Here is a 19,504-nt window from a genome sequence, read left to right on the forward strand (position 1 = left end):
CCTGAGCCCCACCAAAGCCTGGCCTCGATGACTGTCACACCTGTACCGAGTTCATATCCTGTGGCCATGCCAACTTATGCTCAGGTTGCTGCTAGGACACCTGCACCCCAGCAAAGCCAAATGCAGCTACCAGAGCCCGAAGTTCGTGGTTCGCTCAACTCACTTTCACCGCGACCATCTTCCCAGCCTTACAACAACTGGCGCAATACGCGGCCGACTTGCTTCTATTGCGGCATCCGCGGTCATATCTCACAGTTTTGCCGACGCCGTCAGCAAGAGGAAAGACGAAGCTACAATACCTGAACGGGACGACTTCTACCCCACTGGATCATCCTATCGCCGACTGTATCCGAACAGCACACGTCGGTCGCCGTCTCCGCAGAACTATGGCTCAGTTGGCAGTTCCCGTTTCTCACGTCGTCGCTCACCTTCACCGATGCGGCATTCCTCTTCTCCTCTCCGACCTTATACTTCAATTCCCAACCGCCAACTGGAAAACTAAACAGTGCAGTTTCGGGAGGGAAAGCTGAATCTTTCGAACTGCGTCGAAATCATCCGGACCGCCCATTGAATGTTTTATTGGTGTGTGTTGAAGGCATATAAACAGAGGCACTGGTAGACACAGGCGCATCACTTTCCGTAATTCATGCAGACTTTTGTGCCCGTTGGAAAAAAGTTGGGACACCATACGATGGCCCTCCCCTTCGTTGCGCAAATGGAGTCCCTATTCAGCCTTCAAGTGTATACGCTTAAACAGTGCTGCGTGTAATTTATAGTCAACCAAATTTTTTGATTATGGTTGTGGCATAAACGTTTCCAAACAGCTTTACGTCGCCTATACGCAAGCGTACAATCCTCATTCCACCAAGCCGAATTTGACGGTGTGGTGCCATACTTAACAGAAAACTCTGCCGGCTGAACAGAGTCACTTAGACACGCTACTACTAAAGCCGCTCGTTGCTGTTCGACACGTCCTCTCAATGACGAAAGGGCAGAATTTAAAACAGTTTTATGAATTTTATAGTTGGTGTACCGTTGTTCCCGGATACCAGAGGTGAGGAGTGGTAGCATTATTTCATAAGTAATCGGTACATGATCATCAAACGTCTTCCACGAAAAAAATATAAACTGGCTACACGAAAAAGTCAGGTCTAATGTTGATGAGCCTATATATTCTGCGCAAAAAGGTAACTTGTCCAGAGTTATGAAAACGAAAACTATTATCCTGCAACCAATTGCACAACCTTTTGCCACAGCCATCTGTTTTAAACCCACAGGAAGTGTGATGCGACTTCAAATCCTTTGCCAATAAAATAGAATTTGAAGAAGAATTCTTGATGACACAATTTAGGTGATCTGTGCGTCTTACTCCATTTGGAAAGTACGCCTTAATCACTGTAATCCTGTTGGAGTCGGGTAACAAAACAATCTATTCCTAACAGTTCACAATCCGGACAAATGTGTTCAAAAGTTACGGTAACATGATGATACATTTTTGAAGATATTAGGGTCAATAATCCACCTTCTCTACCTGGCCAATCTTGTCTAAAAGTTCGAAAATTATTCAGAAAAATTTGTTTGGTTTACTCAAAGCCAAGACTTTTGAAGTAAAATTATATTAGGATTTGTTTGCTGTATGAGATAAATGAGATCTGTGTAAGCAGAAGATACAAGCTTTCTTCAAAAGGACGTTCTCTCTTCATTAACGCAAATGCGCATATCACGCGGGGATCTTGTGCACGTATCATCATCACTAATTCGCCCATGCCATATGCGTAACCACTGACACAAAAATTGGGACTCATTAAGAATAATTAACGCATTATTTATGACACTGAAACAAAAAAGTAATAACATATGAACCACTCAACTCTCGGCTGATATCGTACTGAGTGGTTAATTATTAGCCAATCACGTCTTACCACGTCAATCATGATGATGATTATGATGATTCCGCAGCCATGGCTCGTACCCACTCAGGGGGATCGGCCAAGAATCGATGACTTAATTCAGTAAGATTTTTTTTTTCAATATCGAAACCACCCACCAGAAAAAAAGAAAGAAAAAAGAAGACACCCTAGACAGAATGAAAGGAGTGCAATAGTTGTTTGTCACTCGTTCAGATAAGACAATTATTCATTACCTTGAATAGGAATCAGCCTGGCTAAACAATGCTCTTGTGTATGTTGGAATTTTTTTGCACAAATAATAATCACGCAATTAAAAGCTTATTTTTTTACTTTCATTAAGGTACTTGCAAGCTGCATAGAAAACGTTCTCGTGGCTGGAGCCCAGATCGTAAGCACCAAAGCAAAGTATGTTTTCTATAGTGAAATTCAGCCCCAGGCTAGCGAATGGGAGGACTAAGAGTGTTTTCCTGAGCAATTTGTATGGGCGACATGATAAAAAATAGTGCTATATTGTTTCCAATTCTGAATAAAGCTTGCATAGTGGTGATATCGCCAGACCAGCCCTATGTGAATAGAAATTTAACGGGGGGACACGACATAGATATCCGGTTATTATGGTTTCCAACTGTCTTGTAGGACACCAATGAATTTTCCATGGAAATCTTAAATGAGTAAATTCTGGTGTTGACAATATTGCCGCGACATAGTGCCTGCATTCAAACAACGCGCCCATCACCACGCGCACAGGGACATACATGCGCGCCGTCTTGTGTTGCGCAGAGACGATGATGATAGCACGAGAACCCAGCTGGCCCCTGCTGATGTGCGCCACGCGCTCGGGACTCTTCTTGAAGAAGCAGAAGAAGAAGACATCTTTGGTGTTCTGCTGTAACGTTCTACGACCATAGTCCCTTTGAGTTGTGGGCACAGGTTCGTCCTTTAATAAATACGTTTTATTACACCCCGAGTCCTTCAACATCGTTGCATTTCTGGTGGAGGTGCTGGGTAATGAATCAAAGCCCTACGAACGCAAGACGGCGTAGCCCCGACCACCAGCGAGTTGATCCTGCGGAGCCGACACCTGTGCATCAGAGGACCAGTCGCCGTCTTCGAGGTGATTCACCAGAATTCAGTCCACTCCACTTCACGCCAAGGGGAACTCAGTCAATGGACGACGCCACCATGACAAGTCATGTAACACCAGCCCAAGTGGTGATAAATCAGCCTCACCAGCCACCAGTATTTCATGGCGAATCGTATGAAGACGTAGAAGATTGGCTGAACCTCTTTGAGAGAGTGGCACGTTTGAACGGTTGGGACGAGAGAGAGAAGCTCCGCCGCGTATACTTTGCTTTGGAGGACTTCGCAAAGACGTGGTATGAGAACCATGAAACCTCTTTTACGACCTGGGATGAATTTCGGCGACAAGCTCTGGCGACCTATGCCAGCGCGGATCGCAAAGAAAAGGCGCAGGCTGCGCTCGAATCCAGGAACCAACTCACCAACGAAAGTGTCGCAATGTATATCGAGGACATGATCCGCCTGTTCAAGCACGCAGATTCCCATATGACTGAAGACAAGAAGCTACGCCACCTCATGCGTGGGGTGAAGCAAGAGCTATTCGCTGTTCTCGTCCGCAACCCACCACGAACAGTTGCGGAGTTTCAGACGGAAGCGACAGCCATCGAGAAAACGCTAGAACAGCGGGCTCGACAGTACAATCGAGACATAAACTATGCACCTGCCAATGTCTTCTCTGGACGCCAGCAAAGTGACATGGACGCCCCGCGAGAACTCATCAGGTCGGTGATCAGGGAAGAGCTCAGCAAGTTGCAAGCACCTCACACTACAGCAACACTGTCGGTCGTCGACGTAGTACGAGATGAACTGAGGCAGATGATACGTGAGCCGGAGCGTGCGCCACAGCCGATCCAACGCATCCCAACATACTCTGAAGTACTCAGACAACCCGCGGCGCACACCAATGCAGCAGTTGCGATGGCCTCTCCTTGCCCACAAACGGTACGCAGCGCACCTCGTCCACTGGAACCGACGGCTACCTACCTGCCACGAGTCCGTGGTGTAGCTCGCTACGTGGATCAAAGGCCCCGGAAAAGTGACATCTGGTGTGACCATGAGCGCAGGCCTTTGTGTTTCCATTGTGGAAAAGCAGGTCACCTGTATAGGTTCTGCCCTTACCGACAGGCAGGATTAAGGGGCTTTCCGTTGTACGCACCATGCCCTCGAAACGGTGAACGGCCAATGGAGATCGAAAAGTACTTGTCCGCGCGCCAGAGCCCACTCACTCCACGCCAACATCAGCCAAGATCGCCGTCGCCCAGGCGTTACCGATCACCCAGCCCACGTGCTTCTTCCGCACGGTCTGGGCACCGTTCTACAAGCCCACACCAGGAAAACTGAAGCAAGCGACCTGTGGAGGTGAGGCCGCTGATAACTACAGTTGCAAAGATCCTCCATTACGGTTTCAAGGTGACGATGCTATGTTTACAGAGGATAAGCGCAGCAGTGCGAAGATTACTTCAGATTTGCGGTTGAAAATAGACGGATACGAGCTAAATGCTTTAGTTGACACCGGCGCTGATTATTTGGTAATGAGTCACAAATTGGCAAAGAAACCGAAAAAGGTTGTGACAAAATGGAGTGGGGCACAGATACGCACGGCAGGTGGCCACACTATTACACCGCTCGGCAGATGCACCTCAAGGCTCGAAATAAGAGGCTTTACTTACGTTGCTGACTTCATCGTGCTGCCGGACTGTTCAAGGGAGCTTATACTAGGAATGGATTTTCTGCAAGCCAATGGAGCCATAATTAATCTTCGCAGATCCAGTGTAACGTTTTCGACCGAACAAGCTATGTCGGTGGAGGAATCGGAAAAACGACGTCTTACTGCTCTGCGCGTTGTTGATGATGACGTCACAGTGCCACCACGCTGTAGTGTAATGGTGCTTGTTGAAAATAAGGCATTTTGTGACCACGAAGGAATAGCGGATGGAAACGTAGAGCTCTTTTTAAACAAAGGAATTTGCGTGGTGAGGGGTGTTGTTCACTTAAGGAATGGCCGCTCAGTTGTCTTCCTTACGAATTTCGGGAATGAATGTCAGCACATCGCGCAAGGTATGGCTATCGCCTATTTCTACGAGTTCTGCATGGCGACTGAACTATGCAGTTTAGCGACAACGCCAACCACTCCACAACAGAGCTGCATCGTCGACGCATCAGTTAACGTCAACCATAGGCTCCCAGAATATCAAAAGAAACGATTGTTCGCCCTTATAAAAGAGTTTTCGGACTGCTTTTCAACGTCCTCTAAGGTGCGACGCACGGCTATTGCAAAACACAGAATTATAACAGAAGAAGCCACGATACCGATTTACCAACACCCATATCGAGTATCGCAAAAGGAAAGAGACGTCATCAAGAAACAAGTGGAGGAGATGCTTTCAGATGACGTGATACAGCCTTCCAGCAGTCCATGGGCGTCTCCCGTAGTGCTTGTTAAAAAGAAAGATAACAGCCTTCGATTCTGCGTCGACTATCGGAAACTGAACAGCGTAACGAAACGGGATGTATACCCTCTGCCGCGTATCGATGATACACTCGATCGACTACGGAGTGCGAAATACTTCTCCTCTCTTGATCTCAAGAGCGGATATTGGCGAATTGAGGTGGATGAGCGCGACCGTGAAAAGACGGCATTCATTACCCCAGACGGCCTCTACGAATTTAAAGCGCTTCCATTGGGCCTGTGCACAGCGCCAGCTACGTTTTAGAGAATGATGGACGCTGTCCTCGCGGGACTGAAATGGCAGTCCTGCTTGGTGTACTTGAATGACGTTGTCGTATTTTCCGCTACATTCGACCAACATCTAGAGCGACTCCGCACAGTATTAGGAGCCATTCGTTCAGCAGACTTGACCATCAAGCCAGAAAAATGCCACTTCGCTTTTGAAGAGCTTCGATTCCTAGCACACGTCGTCAGCTCCGATGGCGTTCGGCCAGATCCCGAAAAGACAGCTGCCATCGCGAAGTTCCTGACACCCAAAGACAAGAAGTCAGTACATCGCTTCCTGGGTTTATGCGCGTACTAGCGGCGATTTGTGGAAAATTTTTCGAACATTACTGAACCACTTACTAATCTGACAAAAGACGAGGTGCCCTTTATGTGGGAAAGTGAACAACAGGAAGCATTTGATGAGTTAAGAGCACGCCTGCAAGCCTCTCCAATCCTCGCCCACTTCGATGATACTGCTGAAACTGAAGTTCACACTGATGCGAGTAACGTCGGCCTCGGAGTCATTCTAGTCCAGCGGCAAAACGGCCAAGAAAAAGTGCTAGCGTATGCCAGCCGCAAGCTTTCGAAAGCTGAGACAAATTACTCTGCAACCGAAAAACAGTGTCTCGCGGTCATCTGGGCCATAAGTAAATTTCGGCCGTACCTCTACGGTAGACCATTCCGAGCAGTCAGTGACCACCATTGCTTGTGTTGGCTGGCGAATCTTAAGGATCCCTCTGGCCGACTAGCAAGATGAAGCCTTAGGCTACAAGAGTACGATGTTACTGTGGTATACAAATCTGGGAAAAAGCACAGCGATGCCGACTGCCTGTCACGCGCACCAGTGGAGACGAGTGAGCCGGAGGAAGAAGACTTCCCGTTTCTAGGCGTCGTCCAGGCCTCAGAAATCGCTCAACAACAACAAAATGACCCCGAATCGCTGCCGCTTATACAGCGTCTCCAAGGGCTCAACGTTAAAGTCCCGCGCACTTTATCCAGAGGGCTTCCTTTGTTCTGTCTTCGAGAAGGGGTCCTTTACAAGAGGAACTTCAAGCCTCATGGTGACAAGTTTTTACTCGTTGTACCTTCACCTTTACGAAACGAGATTCTGCACGCATGTCATGATGAGCCAACATCTGGACACATGGGTGTCAGCCGTACATTCGCCAGAATTCACCTAAAATACTACTGGCCAAAACTGTTATCATCAGTTCAGCGCTATGTGAAAACTTGCCGTGAGTGTCAAAGACGCAAAACTCCATCCGTGAAACCTGCAGGCCTCCTCCAGCCAATAGAACCACCGCATGCCCCATTCCAACAAGTCAGTATGGATCTCCTAGGCCCGTTTCCGACATCGACTGCGCACAAGAAGTGGATAGTCGTAGCCACGGACTATCTCACTCGCTACGCTGAGACTGACTCGCTGTACACCGCAACAGCTCTTGAAGTTGCCAAGTTCTTCATCAACAACATAGTCCTCAGACATGGTGCACCCAGCGTCGTAATTACAGATCGTGGCCCAGCTTTTACTGCAGACCTAATGAAATGTCTGATGCGAATGACCCATACAGACCAGAGAAGAACTACAGCATACCATTCTCAAACAAATGGCCTAACGGAGCGCTTGAACAGAGCTCTGACTGATATGCTTTCATTGTATATCGACGTCGAACATAAACTGTGGGATGAATTATTGCCCTACATCACGTTCGCATATAATACAGCCGTTCAAGAAACAACGCGAGTGACACCATTTGAACTTGTATTCGGCCGAAGAGTCACCACTCCACTGGATGCCATGTTACCACTGAATGATGAAAGCAGCAATCCACCTGGCCTAGACGACTTCCTGCAAAGAGCCGAGGAAGCACGACGGATGGCGAGATACAGAATACGCCGCCAACAGCGTATCGACTCCTATCGGTACAATCAGCGTCGTACCGAAGCGCATTTTCAACCAGGTGACAAAGTATGGATATGGACTCCAGTGCGTCACCGTGGACTTTCCGAAAAACTTTTTAGCCGCTACTTCGTGCCTTACGAAGTACTCCATCGTGTAAGCGATGTAACTTACCAAGTCAGATCCGCTATACACGGGAGCTCAAAACGCCGCAACCCTACAGAGGTTGTACATGTAGTCCGGATGAAGCCTTACTATGAAAGATCACCGGAAGACCAGTGACGCCAAACACGAATCTATTCATTGCCTGACGCATCGGGACGATGCGTATGAGGAGGGGGATTATGTCGCGACATAGTGCCTGCATTCAAACAACGCGCCCATCACCATGCGCACAGAGACATACATGCGCGCCGTCTAGTGTTGCGCAGAGACGATGATGATAGCATGAGAACCCAGCTGGCCCCTGCTGATGTGCGCCACGCGCTTGGGACTCTTTTTGAAGAAGTAGAAGAAGGAGATATCTTTGGTGTTCTGCTGTAACGTGCTACGACCATAGTCCCTTTGAGTTGTGGGCATAGGTTCGCCCTTTAATAAATACGTTTTATTACACCCCGAGTCCTTCAACATCGTTACAATATTGCTTCCATAGCGTCTGCACTAAGCGCAAGTTTTTTGTATCTTATCGCAGTTATAGTGACCACTTCGGGAAGGACTGATAGTGCTGGCCCTTCCAATGCTGTTCGTGCTAGAGAGTCGGCGATTTCATTTACTTCTAAGCCGCAATGACCGGGTACCCATACTAATTTCAGTAGCTGCAGCTGAGGAGGAACTAGCATAAGGAGCGTCTTTAAGGCCATCGATTTTGATGACGCCGTAATTGACGTATACTGAAAGGAAATCCGTGATTATGATCGCGTTAGCGGCATTCAAATGTAGCTTTCGCAGCGCTAAAACTATTGCCAACAGTTCAGCTTCAAAAACTGGGGTGAGATCCGGCAATCTTAATGAAAAAGACCAGTCAAGCGAATGGGAGTATATACCTACACCTGTCTTTTCATCCATTACTGAAGCATCTGTGGTTATAATATTATTCGTTTCTGCGTGTGCAAGATAATCCTGCAGTCGGCTATTTAAGACCCTATAGGATTGTAATTTCGGCTTAGAGGGAAAAATCTCATCGAATTCTATCTTAAGAATTTGATTTGTAACCTGCACCGCAATCACATCTCGAATTTTTACATTTATCCTATCTAGTTGTTTCTGGACAAAAGCAATTTGAGGTGTTCGAAACCATGGCCAATGGGCAAGAAAAAAGGTGTCTAAGTCATTTATAAAATCATATTCAGATCGTCTTGGCGCATAGCTACAAAATTTCAAAAACGTCTGAACCGTTAACGGCACAGCAATGTAGGTAATCGTGCTTCCTGATACAAAACATTGTTTGTCACAAACCTAGGAAGACCTAGACACAATCTCAAGGCTTCATTCCAGGAGCGCATCGTCATCGTTGTCATGATCGTCCTCTTTCAAAGTGATACGTCATGCTAGTCATAAAATTGCTGCTGACCACGGAGGAAGGAAAGGTGCTGCTGACGGATTGCGACTACTAGGACTAAACGAACCAATCTAACAAAGGCCCTAGGACTAAACGAACCACACGCCGGGTAGTCGGAGCCTTGTCGACAGGCGTGCTCGTCCTCGTTCCCCTCCGTCCATTGATTATCACTATGAATCACATGCGACAATCTCGCGTGCCACGTTGCGACGAGCGCGGAAATCGTCTCCAGGTGTGTACAAGCCCGTTTGCTCCTACCTTCAATTGCCATGTTCCGATCACACTGATATCTCTGTCTAATACGTGGCGAACGACAAAACGCCAGCAACTAGTTATGCACTTATGCAAGCAGCTTTGAGAACACCCCTTCGATGATATAGCTGCACTTTTTGGCAAATGCACCAACGCATCATGCTTCTTCGAAATTGTTAACTAACCACGCGTTCTGTCGTACGTTCTCTGGCACGTTTAGAAACTGCGTTTCCAGATTTCAGCCTTTTGGGTTCGTACCTGTTGTCAGTGCGCTTTCAGCTGCTGCATCTAATTAAGCTGCAACGCAGAAATAAATGCAACTGAAACAATTTTCAGTTGGAAATTATAACTTCCAAACTGGGACTGGAAAACTTCAAGCTGGAAATGAAAATAATCCACAGCGGGAAATTTCCCGCCTGAATAGCAGTTTTCAGCTAAAATCCAGGCTAGAAACTCAATTTCCAGCTGGAAATTCACATCCCATTTTCATGTGGTGCTGGTATTTTCTGACAATGCAGGCGTTCTTACTCCAGCGCCGTGCACATGGCCGCCGTGCGATTAAACGAGAGCGGGGACACGCGGTTAAAAAAGGAACCATCATGGGAACCACAGTTAATTTTTTTAGGAACCTATGATAGGAACCATGCTATAGATCTGGACAGGTAAGGACTCAAGTGAAGTAGGGCTTGATGGTGACGACTGGACCTGTGATAATATTCCTGTAAGCTTTATTAACCGCAAAATTCTCACAAACTCCTGCTAATTTCGCATCTGATGATAGCATTTGTTTTCATTTTGTTTCAATACAAATGTTTTGAGCTCAAACGTAGTGGTTTCAGTTTCGATATTGGATATTGGAAGCCACGTGATCTGTTTGGCTACGGCCACGGAGCCCGCGTTTTACGTGGCTACCGCTGTGTGTGTTGCCGCGGTCTGTAAACTTTCTCATTGCAGTCACTGTCGGCGTGAAATTTGATTTTTATTACTTGACCTTGGTCGCTATTACGCGTTTCCTGAGTAGTCTAAATTAGAGCGCATGTTACCGGCACGTTGTGATCGGCTGAGTAGTGATGCTTCTTGTTTCCAACTGGTTGTGCAGCTTTGTGTTAGGAAGCTGTTGACAAAACTCTGTACGGATTTATTTTGTGGTAAAAGTTATGTTAGAGTTCGAAGAGGCTGCGACTAAATAGGTACCTATTCTAACGGCGCAAAGGTAACCAAATCATTCACTATATTGCCGTAATATCAATTTAGGTGCTGTCGCTCTTGAACCGTTCCCTTTCAGAGCTTTTTGCCGAGAATGGCGGGGCCGCGACCGTATTCCCTCGGCTTAGACGAGCTACAGAGGCGTCTGTGCAAGCTTCATGAGGAAAAAGACCTGATAGTAACCTTGCTCGATGACATGCTGGTAAAGGTAAGTGTCTTTTACATTTAATTGTATGCAATGCCTGTCTGCGATATGTGTTTATAGAGCGCGTAATGTCAGTTCGAATTTGCCTGGTGTTAACGTGTAACTCATTTTAAGTGAACTGACATTTCAGAGAGGCATGCCGACACCCATGACTCTTGACATCAGTGTTCGTACTTTTTCGTTAATGTGCCGAAATTTTTATATTGATATCGCGTTTTGAATTCTGCAACGCATGCTTATACGCTTCGTCAGTCTTGAAGTTTAAACTGTGGGACCTTTGTTTTGCAGGTGGATGGGATGATTGCCGACGGGCGTAATCTGACTAACATGAGTCAGTTTTTCAGTTATTTTGGGGACGCAAGTAGCATGATGGAGCTCGTGTATATGAAGCTCTTCAAGGTTCATGTGCTTCTCACTGAAGATACTTATGTTGATTCTGAACAACACAGAGTGCCCCGTATGGCTATCACATACAAATCCCATGACAACAGTGACCGGTACAGCAACTCCCAGCTGGCTGCACTGGAAGCACCAAAGGATAGTCTCAGCTGCCTGCCATCTGGTGTAAGTGTCATAAAACACCAGCATTTTTACTCATCTTCAGCTTATGTGCATGAGTGGCGCTTAAGTATAGAAGTGTAGTACTTTATTGATTGCATAAATTCATGTCCTTCCCACATACAGCCACCTAGGCAGTGACATGATCTGCGTCATTTGCAACCCTTGTCGTGTGTACAGAGGACAAACATCTGTCCTGGTGTAGAGTCCGTATTGTATCTAGAATTGTACATGTTGAAAAGAAGTGTGCATCTACTATATTTGATTCAGTAAGGTTGTGTATTAAATTGATCATCTATCACACCACAGATTTGTAGAGCAGTTAGTGAAAAAGTAGTTGATGCTTTTATGCACCTTTCCTCCAAACTTATTTTGAGAAGTACACTGAGCAGAATGAGGATGATTGATATGTGGGGTTTAACGTCCCAAAACCATCATTTGATTATGAGAGACGCCGTAGTGGAGGGCTCCGGAAATTTTGACCACCTGGGGTTCTTTAACGTGCACCCAAATCTGAGTACACGGGCCTACACCATTTCCGCCTTCATCGGAAATGCAGCCGCCACAGCCGGGATTCGAACCCGCGACTTGCGGGTCAGCAGCCGAGTACCTTAGCCACTAGACCACCGTGGCGGGGCGAGCAGATTGAGGAGGCCTGGCTTCTGTTGCAGTTGTTTTAGCGCTTGACACATTTACTTTATTAATATACTTTTTTTATTTTTCTCGGCCACAGTTTAAAATTTTCTTGTCACGTCTTTTGCGAGAAGATCCACCATACCAGGGTCAATTATCCAAGGTTTTTGTTTCTAAGACTGCTGATTCGCCTGTTAATGCACAAGCCATGCTTGTTACTATTAGCCGATCAGCTTTTGTAATGAAAATTTTAAATAATTTTCTTTAATGTGAACTTTCTTTGTCATGATAGCCCCGATCACGTGTAATGCTGTCGACCATTGGTTTAAATGCTCTCAAACGAAAGTTGGGAAAGTGTCTACGACATCAAATGCTCCTTATTCTACATACTGTATAAACAGGCGCTAAAGAGCAGCATAAAGTCGGAATAAATGTAAAAAAAACTGTTTGAAACTAGCTTCCATACGTGCGCGTAAAGTGGTTAATTAAAAAAAAAAATGAATGTTCGTTTCCTTCTTGCTCACATCCCACCAAAAGGTACACCTATATGTACAGTTTGCATTGACCGTATTCACGTAAAAGGAGGAGCACAGCCTAGAACCGATACATTTTATTCACTCTCCCTCTTTCCACCATGTGTCCGGCCGTGTGGCCACTACCGCTGGTGTGTAAGGATCGCCATGTTTGGCATTGCGCGGCCTCTAAGAGGTCAATGTCATTTGGCTTTTTGAGGTGGCAAAGCATTTGTGCTGCTGAAAATCAAAATGTCGGATGAGGAGAAGTTCATTTGTCTGTTTGGCTGGGCAAACAACTACCGTAAAATTCCGAGCAAGCGCCCCCTCTCCCCCCAAATAAGTCTGAATTGCTGCCAAAGGGGGAGGGTGCTATTTCTGAATGGTACCAAAAATCAAAATGGCGGCGAAATTTTCAAGCAAAAAAAAAAAAACCAAAAAACTTGGTGTGCATGAATTGAAATTTGTTTTACAGTGAACTTTATTTAGGTCCAGGATTCGCTGTAGCTTTTAATCTCTTTCAAAACCACCAAAAGACCCCTTGGAGTCACTTGCAAAAAACAGGTCGCAGCATTCCGCTTGAAGTCCGCTGCACTCTTCCGGCACCACATCTCCAACATCGGTCAGTCCACTGTGTAAGTCGGCGTCCTCTGAGCCATCGAGGGCATCACTAATGCCGCATCCCTTGAAGGACCGTGCCACTCTCTCCTCAGGAACAGCGGCTTGCGCCTCGGCAACAAATTTGAGCACATGTTGCCACGACGGCTTCTTCAAGTTTTCTTTTAGTGTTCTTGGTTCCTCAGGTATATATTGCTCTCCGTTTTCTCGATGCCATCCAATAACCTCGATTTTCTTCACCACTGTGCAGGACTGCATAGATATAGATGACCTCTCACCTCAGATACAAAGCAACAAAGGGCGTGGAGCACGTGTGAAGCAATCAAGCTGCAGTGCAAAGCAGGAATGGATTGGATTAGATTGAATTGGGGGTGCGGGGGTGCGCTTTCCCGGAACAGTGCGGATATTCAAGCGTTTCGAGCACCACCCTGTTTATAGCGAAAATGAACTCCATCAACAGGGCTATACCCCGTATAGTCATGCACTCCATCTATGTTGACGATCTCCAAATTGAATGCCGAGCCTCCAGCCTATCATCCTGCGAAAGGCAACTCCAAATTACAATAAATCGGTTTATAAAATGGGCCGACCAAAATGGTTACCACTTTTCAGCCCAAAAAACCACGGCTGTTCTCTTTTCGCAAAAAAGAGGATTGTTCCCTGAACCCGCGCTCAGACTATACAACATTAATATGCCGGTAAAACAAGAACACAAATTTCTAGGAATTACATTCGACCGAAAACTAAATTTTCTGTCACACATAAACGCACTGAAAACTAAGGCAAACAGAGCACTCAACGTGCTCAAAGTACTCTCCCATAAGCACTGGGCTTCCGATCGACTCTGCCTTATACATATATACCAATCTCTTGTACGCAGCATTTTAGACTACAGATGCGTAGTCTACGACTCGGCGGGAAACTCGTACATCTTCCGTCTTGACCCTATACACAACCTTGGTCTCCGTCTGTCCAGTGGTGCTTACAGAACATCACCTGTGCAAAGTCTATACGTAGAATGCAATTAGCCCCCTCTATGTGATCGAAGAGCATCACTAACCTTGTCATGTTTTAAGAATAAGGTCGTCACCCAAACACATCTGCTACGAAATTGCCGCAAAATGTGACTCACGCTCACACTACCTCAACAAACCGAACCTAATCAAACCACTTGTCCTACGTTTCGAGGAATACTGCCGCTTTTATACCATCCCTGATGGATCACTAGATGTCGCTATTAAACCACCAAGACTGCCGCCATGGTTCGACCTGTCGCAGCTATGCGAATTTTCACTAAGCCGTTTTAACAAAAAAAGCACCCCACAGAATTTTATACACTTCAGCACGAATATAGGGATTACGAAGAATTTTACACAGATGGCTCAAAAACGGAAAACCACGTGGGTATTGGGATTGCGACGACGAAAAGTGTAATTTCTGTGAAAGTACCTCGTAGTTTTTCCATTTTTTCAGCTGAAGCTTATGCCTTGAGTGAAGCAGTTCGGAAAATCATCGCTAAAAAATACAAGAAAGCAATCATGTACACCGACTCACTAAGCACACTAAAAGCACTACATATAAAATCCGAATGTGAGCCAATAGGGGGCGACATTTTAAACAAGGTATACTTAAACAGCCAGGCAGCCTCCATCCATTTCTGCTGGGTCTCAAGTCATGTTGGGATACCAGGAAACGAAAAAGCAGATAAGTATGCTTCTCAGGCAGCCCATAAAACAGTAACAAAAGTGAAAATTTCCCTTAAAGATATCCAGAGAACAATTCGCCTGGCTCTACTAGCAAAATGGCAAAAGCAATGGGACACCTGCACGAACAATAAGCTCCACCTGGTGAAACCCACACTCCGGGAATGGAAGACCTGCCGTCACCAGCAACGGTGTATTGAAGTTGTATTATGCCGACTTCGCATTGGACACACACACTTGACACACAACTTATTACTCGCAAAGGAAGAACAACCAACGTGTGAAAAATGCGAAGAAGTGTGTATACTTATGCACATTCTAATCACATGTCCTACCATTGAAACACAGAGACAAAAACATTTCAGCAAGCTATACAAACACGTACTTTTACCCCTGCTTTGTTCCTAGGAAATGACCCTCTAGTACCTCTGCCTGACTTGCTAAACTTTCTGGAAAAATGTAATCTGTTGAATAAGCTTTAAAATCTCATCTTTTCAGTGTCCATTCCTGAAAGTCTTGTGTGTGGCGCAGCATAGCCTTAGCTGCTTTTGCGCCATAAAAACCAAATTAACCTAACCTATTTTAAAACGTCTATAAACAAAACATTTTGAGAAAAATTCTTGCAAAATTGACAAAAGTAACTTTTTGGCGAGATTCAATCATAAATTAAGGATCGAGGCTGTCGTGCTAAAAATACACGAAATAGTTCATGATGTGATCCATTGCCTTTTCTTTTGATGTGGAAAATTTTATTCCTGTAAATTTTCTTTAAAGGGGCCTTGCTACACTTTTGGGCATGGTCAGAAAATGCTGCCGATCGGTTGTAGAGGCCCCAAGAACTCGCAAGCCAAATAATATAGTGCAGCACGTGGCCTGGAATTCACAATAAATGATCAAATTCAGCTAAAAATTGTTTTCTCTTCTCTCGACAAATGACGGAGAAAGCTCAAAAATCACTCGTAGAAGTCCATCAATCAGCCATTGGCTGATTTGAAGATGGTGCTCTTCATCGTTACAGGGATCACTGCGAAAGGTCTTGACCTGTCCGCGTGCGCGCACGGTCACATAGGAAAAGTTGCTTATTCGAAGAAAGAAAAAGTGGTTAAGGTCACAAGGCACCCGTGACGTATTTTCGTTGCCTTTGCCATTTTTCCCTGCTTAGTTTCCAGCGCTGTCTTCGGGACGAGAGAATGTGATTGCAGCGTGCGACAAATCTTAGTAACTCCACTCGTACTGGACGGATTCTTAAAATTTTCGCGGTGTTGAAATCGTGAGACAATAATTTCTTCTACCGTGTCCATTCCATGGCTACTTGAAAAAGTGCTTCACTGCATCTTTAAAGCAAAAAAAAAAATAACATTTTGATGTGCACAACCAGCATCAGGAGTAAGTAGTAACGATGTCAAAACACCTGCTCGTTCTCGACGATTTTTCGGGCTTGCATCAAGACCACATCAGTTGTTCAAGCACGTTCCGGCTGGGTCGCTTCGCATGAGTGTATTTATATTAGAACCACCTTACTTGTTTCTCTTCATAACTGGCTTTCTTGGCACTAGGGAAAGTAATGCCGACAAACAAAACATGGGCAACAGTATCCGTTCATTGACTACGCTTCATTTTATCTCCCACTGGTGTATGAATCAAATAGTTTCTGGTTCTCTCCTCTGTTGATACCCTAATCGTTAATATCAAAATACGCTACTTTGCCAATCAGACCGGCTTTTTCAGTTAAATTTCATGAGTTTTGGAGAACGATGTAAGGCCATTAGGAAGGCCAGAAAAAGTGGACGGTCTGAAATAGTGCAGTTGTCGGGTCCCTTTTAATGTTAGCACCATGGTGAATCTCAAAGTGAGCTTGCTTCTTTTTTCTTGAATTATTGAATGAGGCACCCTAATTACTGTAGTTTTCCTTACATTGCTTTTAGCCCACAGAAATAAATTTTGTGGTTTCTGAATGTGACCACGATACGGCCTCTGTAGGTTTGCTTTTGTTGCCAGACGTTCATTGTGCCGCCGACACCATCGGATACACTTTTGCCATGTGAAGTTGTAAAGAAGTTGCTTTTTGCCGACAAGCTGTGGTCCCGCTCGTAGTAGCAAAGGTTTAAAAAGTGTTTTGTTTTTATATTGCCAGAAAGCTTGATCAGAAAAATAATAAATATTTTTCACTTGTGGTAAATCTCATTTCACTACCTCCAATACTCCACACTGAATTGCATGTGTTGCGACTGTGTCGTGCTCCAGACAATCTGAAATAACGGCAAAAATCGCACAGAAACACCCATATGGGTGCTTTGCTGATCAATAATGCAGTCAACATATAGGGTTCATTGTGGCCTGTGCATTCACCTAGTGGTATGACTGAGACGTGTCCTGAAGTATAGAAGTGTAATTTTTCACAAAATGTATCACCACAACGGCCTGTTGAAGACTTAAACTTGATTTAATTTCTGTCAAGTATCTTGACTGCTGCTTGTTAGCAAAGTGATTTGTCTTCAGCAGGCTGAGCATCACTGCAAACCTTTCGGAAAATTCATCTTGTGTCAGAACAATGGTTTCGAGTGACTAGCAAACTTAGCTCATTTATTGTCGGACATGTATGCTGTCTCCGCTTTCAAAAATATAGGCGAGGCTTTCTTGAAGCAAATTCACTGCATAAGTTGTGCAGGAGCAAGATGCGCATTTGCTAAACATGCAGTCTTCATTATTAAGCCCACATACCAATGTAGCCAAGGGCTCTTCATTTGTTTGTTTTAGGTCACTGGCATGAAACAATAACTTAGTTTTGGCGGCTCATGCACACACACACTGTGTGTGTGTCACTACCACCAGCCAGGACACAGTGGCGAGGACGCACGGGGGCGAATGGGGGGAACCCGCACTTTGAATTGAAGGTCATTTTTTATTGTTCATGTATCTGTTTGAAATTCATTAAATTTACTCTTCTGTTTTCTTTGCAACATGTCCTTTTTTTCTGGTAAGCAATATGTCATTGAATCATCCTTGTAGAAGTCCCTGATTGTTGATTTTGCTTCGTTGCTGATTGAGCCGCCATGTTTTTCATTTCACGCACCAAGAATCCCATTGCAAGCCATGATCTTCAAAGCTTCACGAAGTTGTTTTTCTGATGCGCCAAAAAACTGCATGGTTTTCTCGCGAGACCTAGGCTTGGGGGCAAAAGTAAGGTACTGAAGCTTTTTTTCTCTGCTTTTTTCTTCCAAGAAGTTCTTTTTGAGGTCTCACATCAAGGTCATGTTGTTACTTAAAACAAGGCCAAAGTCCTCATACCTGTCGCTTCTGTCGCCCATGCTGCACCAGTGTCTGTTCACTACCAGTATCTACGTCTAAAAGCTCATTTGTTTCAGCAGCTGGCCCTGCAGGTGCGCATTCACTTCCTGTGGACATCGCAACGATCTTGCTCAGGGTGCACATTCTTCAGAGCAGTATATAACATACGCCTGCATGCTTCACAGATTTGACTTCCGGGTACAAGGTCAAAAGAAGGATGGGCATCTGCTAGGGCCATTGTGTTGACTCTCGACCCATGACAGCATTTTGTATGTCGAAAAAGTGGGTCTGAATACAGCTTTGAAAAAATTTTGGAAGTGTATCAGCAAAGATAAATTTCCATTTGGTGTTCACAAATTGTCACACCCTCATGCAGACTGAGCTTTGAGCGTAGTAGGAAAAGGCGCTCATATGTGTCACTCAAGCTGGAAACAGTTGTTAGTTGCCGTCGACTGTTGTAGCAAGTCTTGTGGCAGTACCTTGGCTTGAAAGTGCATGGCTGAATTTTGTTTTCTTAAATATAGTTCTAAATGTATGTCTCCATTTCTAGCAATAACTGTATTTGACTATACTTTAGTTCTCTCTGTCTGCGGATGAAATTCTTCACTTTTTAGTCGTATACCCCACTCTAAACGAATATGTAAGCAAACATCCACAATTTTGCAAATTCTGCATATTTATATATATGGGATGCATTTTCCTGGAACATCCAAGCATAAAGAACACAGTGAATTATAATTCATACAAGCAGCCTTGCTAAATAGATGTGTCCTCATCAATTACCTGCAAATTCTAGCAGAACTTTCTCGCATTTAAATTCTGAGGATGGAGCGTCAGGGAGGCTTTTCACAGAAATTTGCATTTCCTCATCCATTCTCAAGTTCTGGCACCAGGTTTCGTTGCCTACTACAACATATCAGGCACCTGTGAGCTCAAACTCTGCTTAAAATAATAGTATCAGCCCGGCGATTCTCTCACCTACTGTCCTCTTAGTGTTAACTCACCCATTGCAGAAACTTCGTTGCACTGCCAAAAGTAAAAACAGACATACTAGCAGGAAAGCTCCCCAAAACAAGGATAAGGTGTTTTTTCTCTTCTTACAGCACAAAAGCGAATTTAAAGTGGCTTGAAATTGTCCAATTGTGTTTATATACTTGCGTCCGTCTGCGTTGCAGCAGACAAGAAAAGTAGCAGACAAGGGAGACTGACAGCAGCGCATATGTACACACTTTGTCAATGCGCACCACCGACGTTGGTTGTGCACTATAAAAATAGCTTTTTTGCTTTAAAGAAAGTTTGGAGGAATATCTTCCACAGAAAAAGAAAAGACATTGGATCACATAATGAACTATCTCGTGTATCTTT

The 19,504-nt window shown here is 45.0% G+C and overlaps 1 protein-coding gene across 5 annotated transcripts in view; it reads left to right on the plus strand.

Annotated features, from left to right (window-relative positions):
* The first annotated feature begins 10,300 nt into the window (after positions 1-10,300).
* Positions 10,301-19,504, plus strand: part of LOC119162384 (uncharacterized) — an 82,304-nt gene continuing 73,100 nt past the window's right edge. For 2 of the 5 annotated variants that reach the window (XM_075879308.1, XM_075879312.1), the window contains exons 1-3: positions 10,301-10,629; positions 10,702-10,830; positions 11,116-11,391. In XM_075879308.1, the coding sequence (XP_075735423.1) occupies positions 10,717-10,830; positions 11,116-11,391 (390 nt within the window). In that variant the 5' untranslated portion in view covers positions 10,301-10,629; positions 10,702-10,716. The other 3 variants (XM_075879309.1, XM_075879311.1, XM_075879310.1) reach the window with 3 other exon arrangements.

The sequence above is a fragment of the Rhipicephalus microplus genome, chromosome X (assembly GCF_043290135.1).
Source record: "Rhipicephalus microplus isolate Deutch F79 chromosome X, USDA_Rmic, whole genome shotgun sequence".
NCBI lineage: Eukaryota > Metazoa > Arthropoda > Arachnida > Ixodida > Ixodidae > Rhipicephalus > Rhipicephalus microplus.